Source organism: Echinops telfairi, unplaced genomic scaffold, assembly GCF_000313985.2.
Source record: "Echinops telfairi isolate 266 unplaced genomic scaffold, ASM31398v2 ScPeMD7_23;HRSCAF=83, whole genome shotgun sequence".
NCBI classification, from domain to species: domain Eukaryota; kingdom Metazoa; phylum Chordata; class Mammalia; order Afrosoricida; family Tenrecidae; genus Echinops; species Echinops telfairi.
The window spans coordinates 42,961,738-42,978,590 of NW_022103920.1; the positions used below are offsets into that span (position 1 = coordinate 42,961,738).

A 16,853-nucleotide genomic window follows, 5' to 3' on the forward strand; every position below is an offset into this window, starting at 1 on the left:
GTTGGCCTTTAGGAGTGTTTTCCAGTCCAGTCTGTTGGGGTACCACACCCTGGCCCCAAAGTCCACCTTCAGCATTCCCTGGGGACCTTGCTGCTCCATTCCCTTGCTGTTCTGCTGCACTCCCCCAGTGCTTGAGGCAAGTGCTTTCTAAAGGAGTTAAGAACACCTGCCTGGAGATGACCACCCTGAGGAGAAACACCCGATTGTGTTCTCGAAACCCAGGATGTCGTTTGCATGTCCGAGTTTGAGCCAAAGCCCGCCAGTAAGAGCCTCTTTTGAGCAAGAACAAGAGACACATTCATTCCTCCCGGGGAGACAAATTTTATAGCTACTGAAATGAAAGAAAAGGAGTAGGTGTTAGAAAAAGTGGGCTGTGACAGGGGATTAAGAAGTCAGTCAAGGGGACAGGACCAGAAATCTTCAATTTCTTAGTGCACAGCTTCAAGACATCCAAAATAGTCCATGACTTAGCCTTTCACTCATAAGCATTTGATATACATGGGTCTGTGTCCACGAGAATAAAATATGGCAACTTTTCATTTCCATTTGGAACTTAACTATATAGTTCCAAATTACAGAATTCCATTAATAATTTTAATGAAGTTGACTGCTATCATGTTCATGAAAGATCTTTTTGTCTGTTGGCTAATTTCATAAACTTTATTTTTAGTGATTAAGAAAGTTGTAAAATTTCATGAGGTTTACAAAGAAGATATAATTCCCTCATTGTATCACAGTTTCCTCTGTTTAGTATTTTAACACACTGCAACCATGTTGGTTATGCTAATGTGTATATTCTAACCTTGTACAAACTCTGGTTTCATGATGGATGAATTAAAATGGGATTTGAGCTTTTGCTAAAGGTGACTTTCCCCCCCAAAAAAACATCAGGAGTCATAAATGGACATAATTCTAAATAAATCAGATATTAACAAAAATGAGACTATTATAAATCACATTTGGAAAGATTTATTAGAAATTGGTGTTTAAAAATGATTTATACCAATATTAAAAATGTAATCCAAAGAAAGGTTTATTTAGTGTTGTGCAATTTGAGTGTTCCAGGAAGAGACAAGCAAGGTTTGAAATAAAGATTACTTCATAACATAAATCCATACCTGTAACATAAATTTATTCAGTACACCATTATGAATGGGACACGCAACCTTCTTACATCAGGTTACAAAATAGTTTAAACATTTCTTCTACCCAGAGATGTACAATGTATGTCTTATTTACACAAATAGAGTGTGGCCCACGAACAATTACATCACATTTATGATCAGTTTTGTTATTCACATGGATGCCCTACGGCGGACCAAGCAGAAAGCGTGTCACCCAGGAGAGAGCTGGTACATAGAGTTCTAAGGTAACTGCCCCGTGGTCTTCTATGTATAATCCTATTTATCCCCGAGCGTCACGAGAACTGTGAAGATGATGCGGTGCACTCCTCAGATCTGACAAAAGGAAGATGATGGTGATTGGGCCTGACCTAATCAGCCCAGCTCTTGAAAAGCACAGGGTTCTCTAGGTGGTTGCAGGAGTCAGCTACTCAAAGCATGCAACGAATTCAATGCACAGTTGCTGGCTTGAGGTTGGACGGAACACATGAGAAGGGATGCAGGTGGCCTTTATAACTTTCCAGAGACTGATGGCCAACAGAGGGTGACACACTAGAGACGACCTCAATCAATCCTACAGTAGAAGAAACTGGATTCTCTCAACTTGAATGAGCTCAGATGTGGATTTAACCCCCAGAGGCTCCAGAGGAGAACTCAGCTTGGTCAACACTTTGATTCTAGCCTTGTGATAGATACCCTGAGAGCCCAGCTGAGCGGGTAGGAGGTGGGAGTTTGGGGGGGTGGGGGTGGGGAGTGACTTTGGGCCTACACAGCTGTGGCCTGATAACACAGGCATTATATTAAGGGGATAAGTATGTGGTAATTTGTTATACAGCAATAAAAAACAAATACAATAGCAGCACAAATTTTGGTAACAAACAAACAACCCCAAACCCTCTCCAAAGCAAAACAATTCACTAGTATTCATTTCCATTTGTTTTCATCCTTTATATGTACAGTTTTTCACATTTGTGTAATCCAGCTGGTTTTCATTGTTTGCATTCTATAAATACCATTTAAACCATTTTTAGTCCTGCAGTTTCAGGGACTGAAACCAGCTCTGACTTCTAAAACTTACAGTGCCTCTCGGGGCATCAGCCTTAATGCATTTTTCAGGTTTGCGTACTTCATTCAGGATCCCTGAAACACAAAATTGCATGAAGGTATCTATTAATGAACAACAGTATCATATTTTTTTAAATCATTTTATTGGGGGCTCATACAATTCTTATCACAATCCATACATCCATCCATTGTGTCAAGCACATTTGTACATTTGTTGTCATCATTCTCAAAACATTTGCTTTCTACTTGAGCCCTTAATATCAGCTCCTCATTTTCCCCCTTTCCTCCCCACTCCCCCCTCCCTCATGAACCCTTGATAATATATATATTATTTTGTCATACCTTACACTGTCTGACGTCTCCCTCCATCCACTTTTCTGTTGTCCATCCCCCAGGGAGGAGGTTTTATGTAGATCCTTGTAATCAGTTCCTCCTTTCTACCCCACCTTCCCTCCACCCTCCGGGTATTGCCACTCTCACCACTGGTCCTGAAGGGGTCATCTGTCCTGGATTCCCTGTGTTTCCAGTTCCTCTCTGTACCAGTGTATATCCTCTTGTCTAGCCAGATTTGTAAGGTAGAGTTGGGATCATGATAGTGTGTGGGGGGGGAGGAAGCATTTAGGAACTAGAGGAAAGTTGTATGGTTCATTGTTGCTACCCTGCACCCTGACTGGTTCGTCTCCTCCCCGTGACCCTTAACTAAGGGGGTGCCCAGTTGCCTACAGATGGGCTTTGGGTCTCCACTCTGCACTCACCCTCATTCAAAATGATATGACTTTTTGTTCTTTGGACAATGGTGTCATTAGGCAGATCCTAACAACATGTTTCTAAGACGGAAGAACATCTTAGAACTGGAGTAACTCATGAAACAGCGTCTAAAAATGTCGAAGACTTTGCCCAAGAATCCCTCTTCAAAGTCGTTAGCGTCACAATGCAAAAATCATTACTACAATGAGTGAAATCAATGAAATCAAGACATCCACCAGTGGCCTAGCCCATCAAGTGTCACTCATCCATGGAAGTGCATTGATGGGCTGACTCACTCCTGAAGAGACTCGATTTTCATAGTACCCGCCATCCAAACCAATACCATTCCAGCAAGCATCAGCTTCAAGATTCAGAAGTGTAAAGAAGAAAAGCAGACAGTCTTTCCGACCCAACGAAGTGACTGAATTGTACTCTGTTTTTGCCGAATTAAATTGGTCTTTACTTGCCTGCCTACCAAGATGCTCATGTTTGCTTAGCTGCAGACTAAATGCAAACCGTTCACAAGCTCTTGTTATCTGGTTATGTTAATTATTAAAAGCCATAAAAACTAAGAAGGAATTTCTCTCTGTGGTCAAGCCAGAAGGTGAGGTACATTCTAAGAGAATCTTTTTTTAGTTTTTGCTTTTCCTTTTTAAAAATCATTTTATTGGTGTATAATCCACATAACATACAATTCAATCATTTAAGAAGTTGTGTAATCATCACGATAACCAATTTCAGAACGCTTTCTTCTTGGACTCATTGTTGTTAGCTTCCCTGCCATGGTCCCATGTCATAAGGAGCCCTGGTGGCATGTGGGCTGCTAATTGAAAGGTCAGCAGTTCGAAACTACCAGCTTCTCTGAGGGAGAAAGATGCAGTTTTCTATTCCCATTAAGAGCTACAGTCCCGGAAACTCACAGGGGCAGGTCTACCCTGTCCTAGAGGGTTGCTATGAGTCAGCATAGACTCGATGGCAGTTTGGCTTTTGGTTTTCCTCTGCCATCCCCTCAAGACGCCATTGATCCAGTTACTGTTTCCACAGATATACCTATACCGGATTTCCTATACAGAAAACCATGCAAAACACAAACAGGAAGCAAACAACAAGAAAAAACAGAAAGACATCAATTAAAAACAAAGAAAAACCTTAAAAATGGAAACAACTTTAACATGGGTCAAAAGGTAGATCAATGATAAGGTGTTGCATTGTAACCTAACTCCTTCTGCTATCATCGACTTTACAGTGTTCTCTGTCCAACAGCAAGACTATTCACACCCCCAGAGTGCGGTCCAAGGGCATTCATCAGAGGCTTAGTCCACATAGAGATCCTGCAAATGGATTGTGTAAACCAGGTGTTCAGAATTAAAGCTCTAATATGGTTTCCTCATTTTGAATGATTGACAATTCTTGTATCACACAGGCTGCTATGCTTCATTCGTGTAGACAGTTGATGCCTCGCTTAAATGGCTGCTTGTTTTGTTTTGTTTTTTAAATCACTTTATTGGGGGCTCGTATAACTCATCACAATGCGTCCATCCACCCATTGTGTCAAGCACATTTGTATATTTGTTGCCATTGTCATTCTCAAAACATTTGTTTTCTACTTGAGCCCTTGGTATCAGCTCCTCATTTTCCCCCCTCCTCCCCGCTCCCCCCTCCCTCATGGACCCTTGATTGGCTGGTTGTTTTAAGACAAGCCTTTACAGCTTCAGTCACTATTCTTTCTGATAGCCAGTCATCCTTCTGGTTTCACCACACTTTTCTATTAACAAAACAAAACAAAAACCCTCACTGCTAATGAGTCAATGCTGACTCATAGAGACCCCGTGTGGGTTTCCAAGATTGTAACTGTTTACAGGAGTAGAAGCCCAGTCTTTCTACTGAGGAGATGCTGTTGGTTTCAAATTGCCGACCACACAAACTGCAGCCCACCACGGACCCATTACACCACAGGCTCCTGTATTCAGTGATCACTTCATAAGGTGAGTTTCGAGCAGGGTCATGCATGTCATAAGAAGGACTGACAAATGTCCTAGGAAAGCAAGGAGAACTGAAAGAGTAAATAAAGTTAGTCTTGGGCCACCATTCACTGGACACCCTCTAAGAAAGTGGGTTCAAAGACGACTTCTTCAGGCCAAGGCTGTCCTACAGAGAACTGGCTCCACGGACTACGGAGCTGGCCTTATCTACAATTCCCAGCCACTGTAAAGGGTTTTTGATTAATAACAAGCTCTTTGGTGGACATGAGGTCATGGTGTAAGACATGTTTTACAAATTCCTGAGATAACTGTTTTGAAACCCACTAGGGATGGTTTTAGGGTTCCGCTTGAAGGACCGGTGAGTGTGACTGAAAACCTCTGTAGTTTGTTCCTGAAATCAGAAACGCGAAGTCTCTACATGCAAAAGATCCTAACCGATCTTATTTGTGATCTTGAGCAAAGACTAGCCTATCAAATAACTATATTTCACTTCCTTTGTACTTGGACTCTGTCTTTTTAGTGGTTCTTTACTTGGAATAATCAGCTCTCACTGGGGTGGGCTGCTGTCGTCCTGCCTCTGAATGTACCTCTTTTCTAAATAAACCCTCTTAAAGATCAATTTAAGGACTGAGTGCTTAATATCTTTGTAAGGACCATGTGAGTTTTTTCACAGTAGAAATTAGATTGAAAATATACGTTGAAGTACAACTGGCATAAAATACACTCTGTGCACTAACGGAAGGGAACCCCTGGTTAAGCTTCCGACTGCTAACCAAAAGCTGAGGGGCACCCTCGCCCACATTGACAGCCTCAGAAACCTGCGGGGTGGCTCCTCGCTGCCCTAAATGGAGGCACGCACTGGATGGCAGATGAGCAGAGATTCCCAAGAGTCTCCACTTGTGCATTACCGTTAGAGAGCACTGGATAACTATGAGAAAATCTTTGAACACTCGAATTGTGGCCTTTTGCCCCCCTAGATTTTCCCCCCCAGTTTTTTCAAAACTAGAATTGACTCTGACATAATAATAATGTTGTTTTCACTGTTTCATGCTATTCATTTAAGGATGTGGACATGGGTATAAAACGTATGTAATGAGATGACAGTGGCATCTTTTCCGTGGTGTGACTCCAGATGAGAGCTGAGTCAAGCTGGTGCACCAAACAACAGCATGCCTCAAAGTGAACCTTTGAAACTGATGTTCACTTTTCAAAGGTTGCTGTAAACTGAGCAAAACTGATACCAGGCAGATCCATCTATCTAACAAGACTAGAGCAAGAACTTCACATTTACATGAACACCTGATTAAAACAAACCACTGCCCTCAGAAACAGCGCGGTCATACAGTTACCCTGTCTTTTTATTCCGCTTTATTTCGATCGCAGCCTCATAGGAAATGCCATCTTTATTTTATTTTTCACTTAGCACCAATAACAAAGTACTAACAGTGCAAAGCTTTCCTGAATATCTGAGATCTTCTACTCTCCACGGATGCTTTCTGTCCCATTTTCTTAGAGACAAACTCAAGGGGCAAGACAGTTTACACAGCTCCGTTTCTGCTGTCGCCATTAGGTGCTGTCCTGTCCGTTCCCACCCCTACGGCCCTGTGGACGACAGAATAAAGCCCTGCCTAGCTCTGCGCCACGCTCGCAACTGTCGCCAGGTTAGAGCCCATTGTTGCAGCAACTGTGCTCCATCTGGTTGGCTGAACAGAGCTTTCGCTGCCTTGCCAATAAGGAATTTACTGAAAGCTTTTCACCTACCTTGGCCTGAATCAGTGGAGACGCTTCTAATTGGTAGTTTATGAATCCTTCCTACAAAACTTGCAAAACACATTAAAACTTTAGTTTCCACTGCCACGTTCCTTATATGTTTTTCTCTGCCAGTGAACAATCAGATAAGGTTTCTTTGACTAAGGAATGGGAAAAGGAGTGGCCTAGATCAGAGAAGAATCGAAGCATTTGCATTACAGTGCTGGCAGAGAGATTGGAAGTACCTGGGACTGCCAGAAGAACAAGCTGACCTGTCCTAGAAGCGGTACAACCAGAATGACTAGAAGCAAGGATGGAGACTTCAGCTCACGGGCGCTAGACTTGCGATCAGAGACCAGTCCCTGAAAAGAACAGCATGCTCCGTAAAGCAGCCGGGCAGTGGCAAAGAGGAAGCCCCTTGCCGGGGTGGATTGACACAGTGCTGCAAGAGCAGGGTCGTGCATATCAACAGTCGGAAGGATGGTGCTTCCTCCTGTTGTTCACAGGCCGCTGTGATGGCCCCAACTAACAGCAACTTCCGAGACATGGAAGGCCAGGCCGTGTCCTCGGACCTGCTTTCAACTGACATTTGCTCTCTAAACCTGTCTAAATCAAACACATGAAGCTTCGAGTTCTTTTTTAACTCAAAATGTGCATAATCGATTGCATTAGCCTTTGCTATGGACAAAGATAAGGCTCCAAGGAATAATTTTCACACTTTGACCATTGTGTTTAAAAATAGGATTAAAAAGCTTCCTGGCTACAGTGAGCCCAACTCTGCCATGGAGTTGATCCCAACTCCTAGCAGCCCTAGAGGAAGGGTAGACCTGCCCCCATGGGTTTCCCAGATGGCTTTGTTTATTTACATTGGGTAGGGGGGTGGATAATTCAGATCCTGCCTTATCAGCAGGAGAATAAACTGCAGTGCATAAGTGTCAGGGCACAAGAGGGAGCTGGATGAGGGAGAGGAATTCCTTTACATTATAAACACTGCTCCTACTATGGAAATCATCTTGACCAGTACTTTGGAAAAGATACAGAAAATCAAAAGGACAAGTCAGTACCCTTAAAAAGTTTAACAGATGACTGGGAAATTAAATCCAGTACTTACGAAATTGCATAACAACAAATTTTCTGAGATTTTATTTTTTTAAATATTCATTTTACAAACAAAACCTCTACCATCATACACAATCCCCAAACCAAGCATTTCAATTTTGCCAACATTCTTTAACTATCTACCCTTCCCTCAACAAAAGCACAGTCTAAACATCTCAGTCACATCTTAATTGATAAGAATCTAATTTTGAGCTAGTTTTAATGGTGCCATCTATTAGGTTTTCTATCGTGACCTGAAATAATTTTAAAAATTTAGGAATTGAACAACAGTATAATTAATCAGTTTTGCCCCCAAATAATCTTGGAGATTCTTGTGCTATCATTTCTTCTGCAATGTTTAGTCGCTCCTACTATATATTTGTTCATCTCAGATACTATCATTTTCATTTCTAGAAATTTTGGTCTTTTTTTTTTTTTGGTCCGGGTTTTTTATTAATAATTTTATTAGGGGCTCATACAACTCTTATCACAATCCATACACACATCAATTGTGTAAAGTGCATTTGTACATTCATTGCCCAAAATTTTGGTCTTTTAAGATATTTTATGTACCATAATATTTTTGAATTTGTGGCATGCAATTATAAAAATTTTCTTGTACCCCTTTGCCAACTCTAACCTCTGTGTCAGCTCGGAGTTGGTTTTGAATGATTATTCTCTTCATTGTAGGTCATGGCTTCTTGCCACTTTGCAGTCTGATCACTTTTGGCTGGAGATGGAAGATACTGTGGACTTTACCTTGTAAAGTTTCATATATTGTTTTGTTACTAATAAATCTTTTCAAGTTTGTTCATGGGTAGCTTTTTCGGAAATAGTTTGAGCTTTTCATGTCTTGTTTTGTTATGTCAGGCAGTTCTAAACAATGTTCAGTTTAGTGCTGATTATTTCCCACTACTAAATGCTCTTCCCCAAATCTTGAGTGAGGAGCGTTTCCAGTTTGGTGGATGAAACAGGCATTAGTACGGACCTGTAAGAATACTCCGCTTTACTGTCCCCGTGAGCTACAGCTGCTGTGAGCTCTTCGGTTGTTCAGCTTGGGCTCAATTCAGGAAGCATACTCGGTTCTCCCTCCCTATACTCCAGCCTGGACTGTTTCTCAAAGCAGTACAGAAGAATGGAGCTCATCTTGAAAAGAAATAGCGTGGAGATCCAGCTTCCTTACGGGGAAGAAAAATACAACTCCATACCAGCCCAAGGCCACTTCCTGGGAGGTCAGACATACCTCTACCCTCCAACCTTCCTGACCTCATTCTAACACCAACTAGCCCTTTCACAGGACTCTACTTCTCTGCTGGGTTCCATGATTACACAGGACTCACAGACAACACCCATGATTATGGGGTTTATTAGGAAGGTAAAAGGTCAAAATCAGGACCAGAAATGTTAAGGTTTTGTTCACACGGCGTCTTCCTAGCCACGCCAGCGAGCACACCTCTCCCAGTCCCTTGGCCACTGCCTTGGTCTGCCAAGTGCTGCAAAGCTCCTTCAGTGCTGATGAATGCCCGGCAGGCACCCCACCCTAGAAGCCAGCCAGCCTCCAACCTGAAGGTGCTCAGCTTTACTTTCTCCGGGAGACGGGGAGCCCACCTCTGTCTCATGGTTTCAGTGCTGTGACTTCTGCAGCCACAGCTGCTTCTCCACACACTGCTCTCCACTCTATGGCTCCTCTTTCTTGGTGGTCTTAACTAATTCTTGTTCCTGCTTCGGGGATGGCTCACTTGACGCCCAGTGGAATGGCAAAACTGGCCAGTCTTCTCAGGTCAGTCCCATCCACCCCATTTTCATGTTCCCACCTAGTCATTGGCAGGATTATAAAGGCTATGGATGGAAGAGACATACCAAGGAATTTCACCTCATTGTACCCCGTGTGTTCCTCATCTCTCAGTGATGGCTGCGATTCATTACCTGATGTCCCATCTGGAAAACAGTCCCCTCACTCCTCATGCATTTTGTCCTTTTACCATTCTTGTTTCAGGGGAGCAGTAAATCTGGTCGTTTTATTCTATCTTATGGGAAGTCTTCACTCTTTCTTTCACTCTTCCTATCTGTCTTCCATTTTTGCTTAAACTTTTTATTTTGAAATAAAGTATACAAAAACAGTACAGCGAAGTCCTAACTATAATTCATTATCAACGCTGGGAACAGTTTGGCATGGTGCAACTAGTTAGGCTGAAGAGCTTACTCATATGGACACTTTTGCATGCGTTCATTTTTTCCTACGTCTTTTTGTACAAGTTCATGGCATTTTACTACTCATGCACATTTGTATAAGCAACATTATAATCAAGATACATGAGACTTTGGTAACAACAAAGAAACTCCCTACTGACATTTATTTTTTAATAAGCTGCCAGACTGAATTCTAGAATAGCTGTATCATACTACATTCCCAGTAGCACTATAAGGCAGATGTAGTTTTCCACATCCTCAGCATTCCTGAGTAACAGCGGTGCGTTTTCATTTAGCCATTCTAATAGTTATGGCTCGAGCCTAGTGGCACAGTGCGTTACACGTTGGGCTGCTAACCACAAGGTCAGCAAGTGGACCCACCAGCCGATCTGCAGGAGGTAGACGGACTTCTACCTTCATCAACAGTGTCTCGGAAACCCACAAGAGCGGGTCTACCCTGTCTTACAGGGTCGCTATGGGTTGGAATTACTCAGGAGTAGCGAGTTTGGCTTTTATAAAATTGGCATGTACTCAGTTAATCTTGGTTTTAATTTGCATTTCCTTAAGACTCAAGCCATGATCTTTTCAATCACTCCCTGGGCATATGAACATTGGACGATGAATAAGGAATTTCACAGAAGAATTGTCACATTTGAATTACAGGATTGGTGAAGAATAATGTTTGGAAGATGTACAGCCAGAATGCTAATTAGAATGGGAGACAGTGAGACTTTGTCTCACATACTCTGGACATGTGATGAGGGCAAGCCAGTCCATGGACAAGTGAAGGGCCAGCAAAAAAAGAGGGAGACACTGCAGGAGGCTGGTTAATGGTGAACAGAAGAGCAATCGTGAGGAACACACAGTGCTTCCTTCTGTTGAGATGTGGTGCTGAGCCAGGGCAGACTGCACGACGCCTAACACCAGCGCCTAGTAATGGTGGACATCTTTTTGCATTTTTATTTGCCATTCTGTCATCTTCTATCATCGCACTGCTTCTTAAAGTATCAAATTATTTAAACACTTACGTGTGCGGTTTTCTTGACTACTAGTGAGCGTTCATTCAGGGTAAGCGTGCGACCCCTCCCCCAAACAACATCTGGCATCATAAATATAATTTGCGCTGTTCTAACACGGGGGCCTGTTCTTTGAACTCAGGTCAAACTAGCCTGAGCCTATTTCTGTATGGCGTGAGAGCTAAAAAGTGAAGTTTATATTTTAAAAGCTTTGTTGAGCACAAAACGAAGAAGCATGTACAGCAGAGGCTAAGCTGGCCATTGACAGAAAGAGTGTACAGACCTCTACTCTAGATAACTGGACATAAAATCTAGCCTTGCTTCTTTTCTATAAACTAACAAACCGAATGGCTGTCTGATTCAAGACACCTGAGCAAAATGATGGGGAGACGAAAATATTATAAAAGCAAAAAATGATCGGAAAGCAATTTTAAAATGAATTTCTTATCAAAGCAGTTTTACAAACAGCCACAAACCATCAAGCACTCCTCCCTGTGTTACTGAATTTCTGCCGCGTGGTCCTGAGTGTCAGACTGACATGTACAGGGGCACTACACTTGGACAAAACCAAAACTGTGGTGTGCTCTGAAGAATTTCTGAGAGCTAGTGATTAAAAGACCAAAAACGTGCCCCTTTAGAGAGCACACTCTGACTCCGGACTTCGAAAGTGGCATTCCACGTGGGCTTTGTCCTATGTCAACCTTGTTTCCAACCCCTGGCCCAGTTTTCCACTGCGAATCATGCTGCCATTATACGAGTCAAGAACTCTCTCCTGACTCGGCGGTGTCTTTTGATCCCACGTGGATTAAGTTTTGACATACTTCCTCTCTCCAGTTTGTCTAAAATGAAGTGAACCCAGTAGTGCTTGCTTGCCCACTCTGCAGACAATGAGAAACAGCAGTCATTCTGCTCACAACACCCTCCACCTTGAAGATTTTCAGGAAAAAAAGACATTGCACTGGCTTGGTTTTGGGTTTGGAGAATGGTCTGATATGCCACACCAAGTTCCCTTTCGAAGGTGATAAGTGAAGTCCAAAAGCTAGCCGAGAAGTCTGCTTATGAGAACTCGCTTACCTAAGGCATTCACCACTGGTTGAGCCTGCTGACCTAGAACCATGGCTCTCGTAAGGATGAGAGACGGCGCTCCAAGAAAGAACAGACACTGTGTTTTTTAGCAGGTAAATGTCTCAGTCAGAGTGTGTCCCAGCTTTCTTTTGACTCCAGAACAGCACAGTACTTGTAAATCACTATAAGAATGAGAAATCTGAGACTTAGCAGTGACAGCAACTGCAAAGGAGCCTGTGGGGTGGGAAATAAAATTATAGGGCTGACAGCTCAAACCCTGCGGGAAGCCTCGGACAGAGGGACTAAATCTCACTGGCATGGTTTCCAACAGAAAGGACTCAGAAACCAGGCTAGACACAATCCAGGCCTCAGCTATGAGGGTATTTCTGTCTCCGTCTCATGGGCTCTGGGAGGACGCCAGAGGAGCTGAGCTCAGCTGCCTGTAATATAACCACTCATATACAAAACTGGTTATTATTGCCAAAAACCGGGCTTCAGATGGAAACCTCCAGTGTGTGTGTGTGTGTGTGTGTGTGTGTGTGTGTGTGTGTGTGTGTGTGTGTGTGTTGGGGAGGGGGGGAGGGTGGTGCAGAGAGCAATCTGGTATGATTTCCTATGATTCTTAAGCTATTTCATCCACTTCATACAGAAAGCCTATGTCCTCAGACATGCCAAACAATTTAAGAATAAAAGTGAAAGACTGTCTGCGCCTGAGGTTTGCATTACTCTGATGGATCTGGTCCCACATCAGATACAGCTGCGTCTAACAACATAGTATATCATGTGTGATCCGACAAAAGGGCTCTGCTGATCAGAACCTACCTTGTTGAGCTGTGAGCATGAAATAAACTCTTCATTCTTCAATTTGCTCCTTTCTGGTTTGGGAAACAGGGGTCAGAGTTCATGAGACAGCACCCCAAAATAATGAAATAGTCCAAGGATCTTCATAAAAACCCATGAGGTAAGTGTGCTTGTTTCTCGTGGCATTTATGCTTTTATTCGTCTATTTTATTCTTTTGTTGATCTATGCTAATCACTATGCTATTGATTGACTTTTGTTTTTCAACCAAGATTTGCTGAAGGCTAATTCGTTGAAACATTGAACCCGGTGAAGAAGTGGGGCGCTGTGGGAGGAACAGTAGAGGTCAGAATAGGTAAAGAGGGATGGGCCGTGGAGGCACGTCTGACCCCTGCCTCACAACAATCGGGAAGCCAGAGGGTCAGCTGTGGCCTCGGTGCTGTGTGACTCGACAACAGCAGTCCGATTGTGACGAAGTCCTTCCTTGTTCTCAGAGCACGGTACTGCACTCACTGATTTTGGTCTTTCTTCACTATAGGTACGCTCTTTAGAAAGCAGATGGCCAATACTTGATTTGTATTTGCCCTCCTAATGTTCACAGTGTCTGGCTCATTGAATATTTGTTGAATGGGTGGCAGAGTGAATAAAGAAAAATAAAGAAGACAGGAGGAAAGGAGCTAGGCTAGGGGAAATGGAATAGAGATTGTTTTTTAAGTATATTTAGTTTGGAGTCTTACAGGTTTAGTGAAATAGAAATGGTAAAGAGCTTAATGAAGAGGCCAGTCCATACAAACTGACATGGAAGTTACACGCCTACAACTGATAGCTGGCAACTATGAGAACAGAAATTTAACAAAATCTAAATTTCAGGAAGGCATAGGTCTATGAATAAACAAATGAAAATATGACAAAAAGCTTTAAATTCTAACATAAACATTTTAATATGTAAAATAATTTGACCACTCTTCAACGCACTTACATTTATACTGTTTCAGATAACCAGAACCCGGAAAAGATAACGCTGTTACTTCCTTATCACTTCCTTATTCACGACAGCAGCTGACAATACGTTTTTGCGTTTTAAAGATAGTCTCTTTTTTTCCTTTAAAATACTATTTTATAGTTTCTAAAGCAGAGGGGCAGTGAAGGGGGAAAGGCCCTCAAGGAGATGGACTGACACAGGGGCTGCATCAATGGGCTCGGGCACGGGACCAGTGTTTCCTTCTGTTGGCCGAGCGTTGCTATGGTTGGAGCTACTCAATGGCACCTAACAACAAGGCCAACTTTCACACAGCAAATTCGGTACACCTTTTACAATCTATACGCATTGCTCCATGCCTCTGGTTCCGATGTTACGATGTGTTAGCAGTCTCACCATTTCTAGTCTATTTGTTCCCTTTCCATTGATCTAGTTCTTCCTTTCCCCTTCTTGCCTCCTTACGTTCGCTTATTTGAGTAAATGTAACATTGGGTCTCATGTAATTCACAGTTTAAGGGAGTGCATCACTCACAGACAAAACTGCTTATGTTACAAGCTAATCTATTACTTGACTGAAAGCTGACCTCGGCGATAGACTCAGGGTTTACTGTACTCTCTAACAGTCCAGTATGGTTAGCCGTATTTCAGAAAGTTGGGGTTTGTCTATATTTTCCTACCGTTCTATTCGGTACCTTCTATTGTGTCTCTGTGGGGCAGGCTGCAACCATGTTGGACTGCTAACTCTAAAGTCAGCAGCTAGAAACTGTCCGCTGCACGGTGGGATAAAGATGAGACTTTCTACTTGTGTCTAGAGGTATAGTCTTAGAAACCCACAACGGCAGTTCTATCCTGTCCTACAGGGTAGAACTTGATGGCAGGGTGTTTGGATTTTGAGTTATTATTCTGGCCCTAGACAGAATGGTTGGTAGTGGAAGCTGAGGTTCATGTGGGCTATTAGTCTCATGGATTGGCTTTTGGAGTCTTTGATGGTCTCCATTCTTCTGTTCCCTGTGAGTAGAGGTCGTAACCACAGATGCTTCTCACTAACGTGGGACGTAGAACGTTATCTTTGTTAACTGTACTGTGCCCATGGAATACCTTGTCCCTGGAGCCTGGAGCCCATGCCTTTCGACTGAGTAAATCAATCTTGTGAGTTGTTTGGATATGTCTAAGAAGTTGCCATTATTCTGCCCTCTGTGCGGTTTGCTATATATGGATATATATGCAGCACCCACAAAGGCGCATATACATATTCTATAGACACAGATACTGCATTGGGAGAGTCTGCTGCAGAAGATCTCCTCAAAGTATTAAGAAGCAAAGATGTTACTTTGTGGGCTATGGTGTACCTGACCTAAGCCATGCATTTTCAATTGTCTTACATGCACACGAAAGCTGAACAATGACTAAGGAACATCAGAGTGGGAAAATAACACTGAGGGAAATATGACGAGGACAATATTCCCTAACTTATTACAGAGGGATTCTGGAAAGTTGGTATTCCACGGTAGGAAAGCCTCAACTTTGTAAGTTAGAGGTACGGTCCAGGAAATTATCCTGCATTAAAAATCATTCCCACAGATTCTCCCCTTAATAACTATGTTGCCTTAAAGTGAGCACCTGGTTGGTTATATCTCCCTATAAAAGCAGACATTAACCTTTTGTTCTCTCTTCCTGCTGTGACACCCATCCCCCCTTCTACCTTCCCCCAATGCAGGTACTAGTTTCCCTCATCTGTGAGCTCAGGGACCCTTAATGAAGATACTACCCACCTTGTGACGTATGTAACTACTGAATATGTATATCTTAAGCTTAATTGTAAATATCCCAAAATAATACTCACTCTCACTGCTCCCAGTTCTCCAATGCATTGTTCCGCGTAATCCATCACGAGAAACTGAGGTGAGCATGCTACCATAAAATCTGTCCGACTGCTTCATTTTATTCTCTCTCCCTTCTCATCCTCTATGACTCACTACAGTCTTTACACATCATCACCGTACATTTTTCCCGGACACATCAGAGAATCGATACATTTGAATCATAGTGCTGGCAAAGAATATTAAACAGACTATCAACTGCCAGGAAAATGAACAAATCTGTGTTGGAAGAACAGCTAGAATGTTCCTTAGAAGTGAGTTTGGCAGGACTTTGTCTCATAGACTTTGTACGTGCAATCAAGAGACCAATCTCTGGATGAGAACGTGATGCTTGATGCTTGCTAATGCAGAGCATTAGTGAAACAGAGGAAGGCCCTCAATGAAACGGACTGACACAGTGGCCGCAGCAGGGACTCAACATCACAATTGTGAGGATGGCGCAGGACCAGGCAGTGTTTGCGCTGTCGTACACGGGCCGGTGTGGGCTGAACCAACTGGATGGCACCTTGCCATCACAACAACGGTCGGTCATCACAAGCACCTTTGCACGTGTTTGCCGGCCAGCTGACTGCCTCTGATGAACATGTGTTCATGTCCTGTGCCCATTTTCAACTGCATTGTTTTGACTTTTGTTGTTGAAATCTTCTCCACAGTTTAGAGCTCAATCCTTAGCAGATATGCTGTTGCCAAAGAGATTTCCCCAGTCTGTGAGATCTCTTTTTACTCTTTTGGTAAAGCCTTTTGATGAGCATAAGTACTTGATTTTTAGTAGAACTTCCATCTAATTTGACAAGTTGATTCTGATCACATTGGATATGCTAAAGTTTCCATCCAATTTTTATACATAGCTAAGAACTTGTTTATAAGACAGTGGAAAGTACAAATATAATTTCCATCTTCATTATACTTTTGGTAATACAGGCAGTCTTTGGCAAATGTGACAAACTGGACCTGTTCCTATGTCTGTAAGAATTTGTAGGTCTGTCGGAACAGGTAATACGCTTCTTGCTCAGCCTTATTTTAGAGCAGCCGGTCTCAACCTGTGGGTCACAGCCACTTTGGGGGTCGAACGACACTTTCACAGGGGTCACCTGATTCCTAACAGTAGCAAAATGACAGTTATGAAGTATCAATGAAAATAATTTTATGTCCCCCAAGAAGA

General features: G+C 42.7%; 1 protein-coding gene across 3 annotated transcripts in view; it reads right to left on the minus strand.

Moving 5' to 3' along the window:
- Positions 1 to 1,017: 1,017 nt before the first annotated feature.
- The window catches only part of FAM185A (family with sequence similarity 185 member A), a 75,263-nt gene continuing 59,427 nt past the window's right edge, over positions 1,018 to 16,853 (minus strand). For 2 of the 3 annotated variants that reach the window (XM_030885290.2, XM_004702788.2), the window contains one exon: positions 1,018 to 2,261. In XM_030885290.2, coding sequence (XP_030741150.1) covers positions 2,149 to 2,261 — 113 coding nt within the window. In that variant the 3' untranslated portion in view covers positions 1,018 to 2,148. Of the gene's footprint in view, positions 2,262 to 12,042; positions 12,216 to 16,853 lie in introns of all 3 variants that reach the window. The other variant, XR_006679963.1, reaches the window with a different exon arrangement.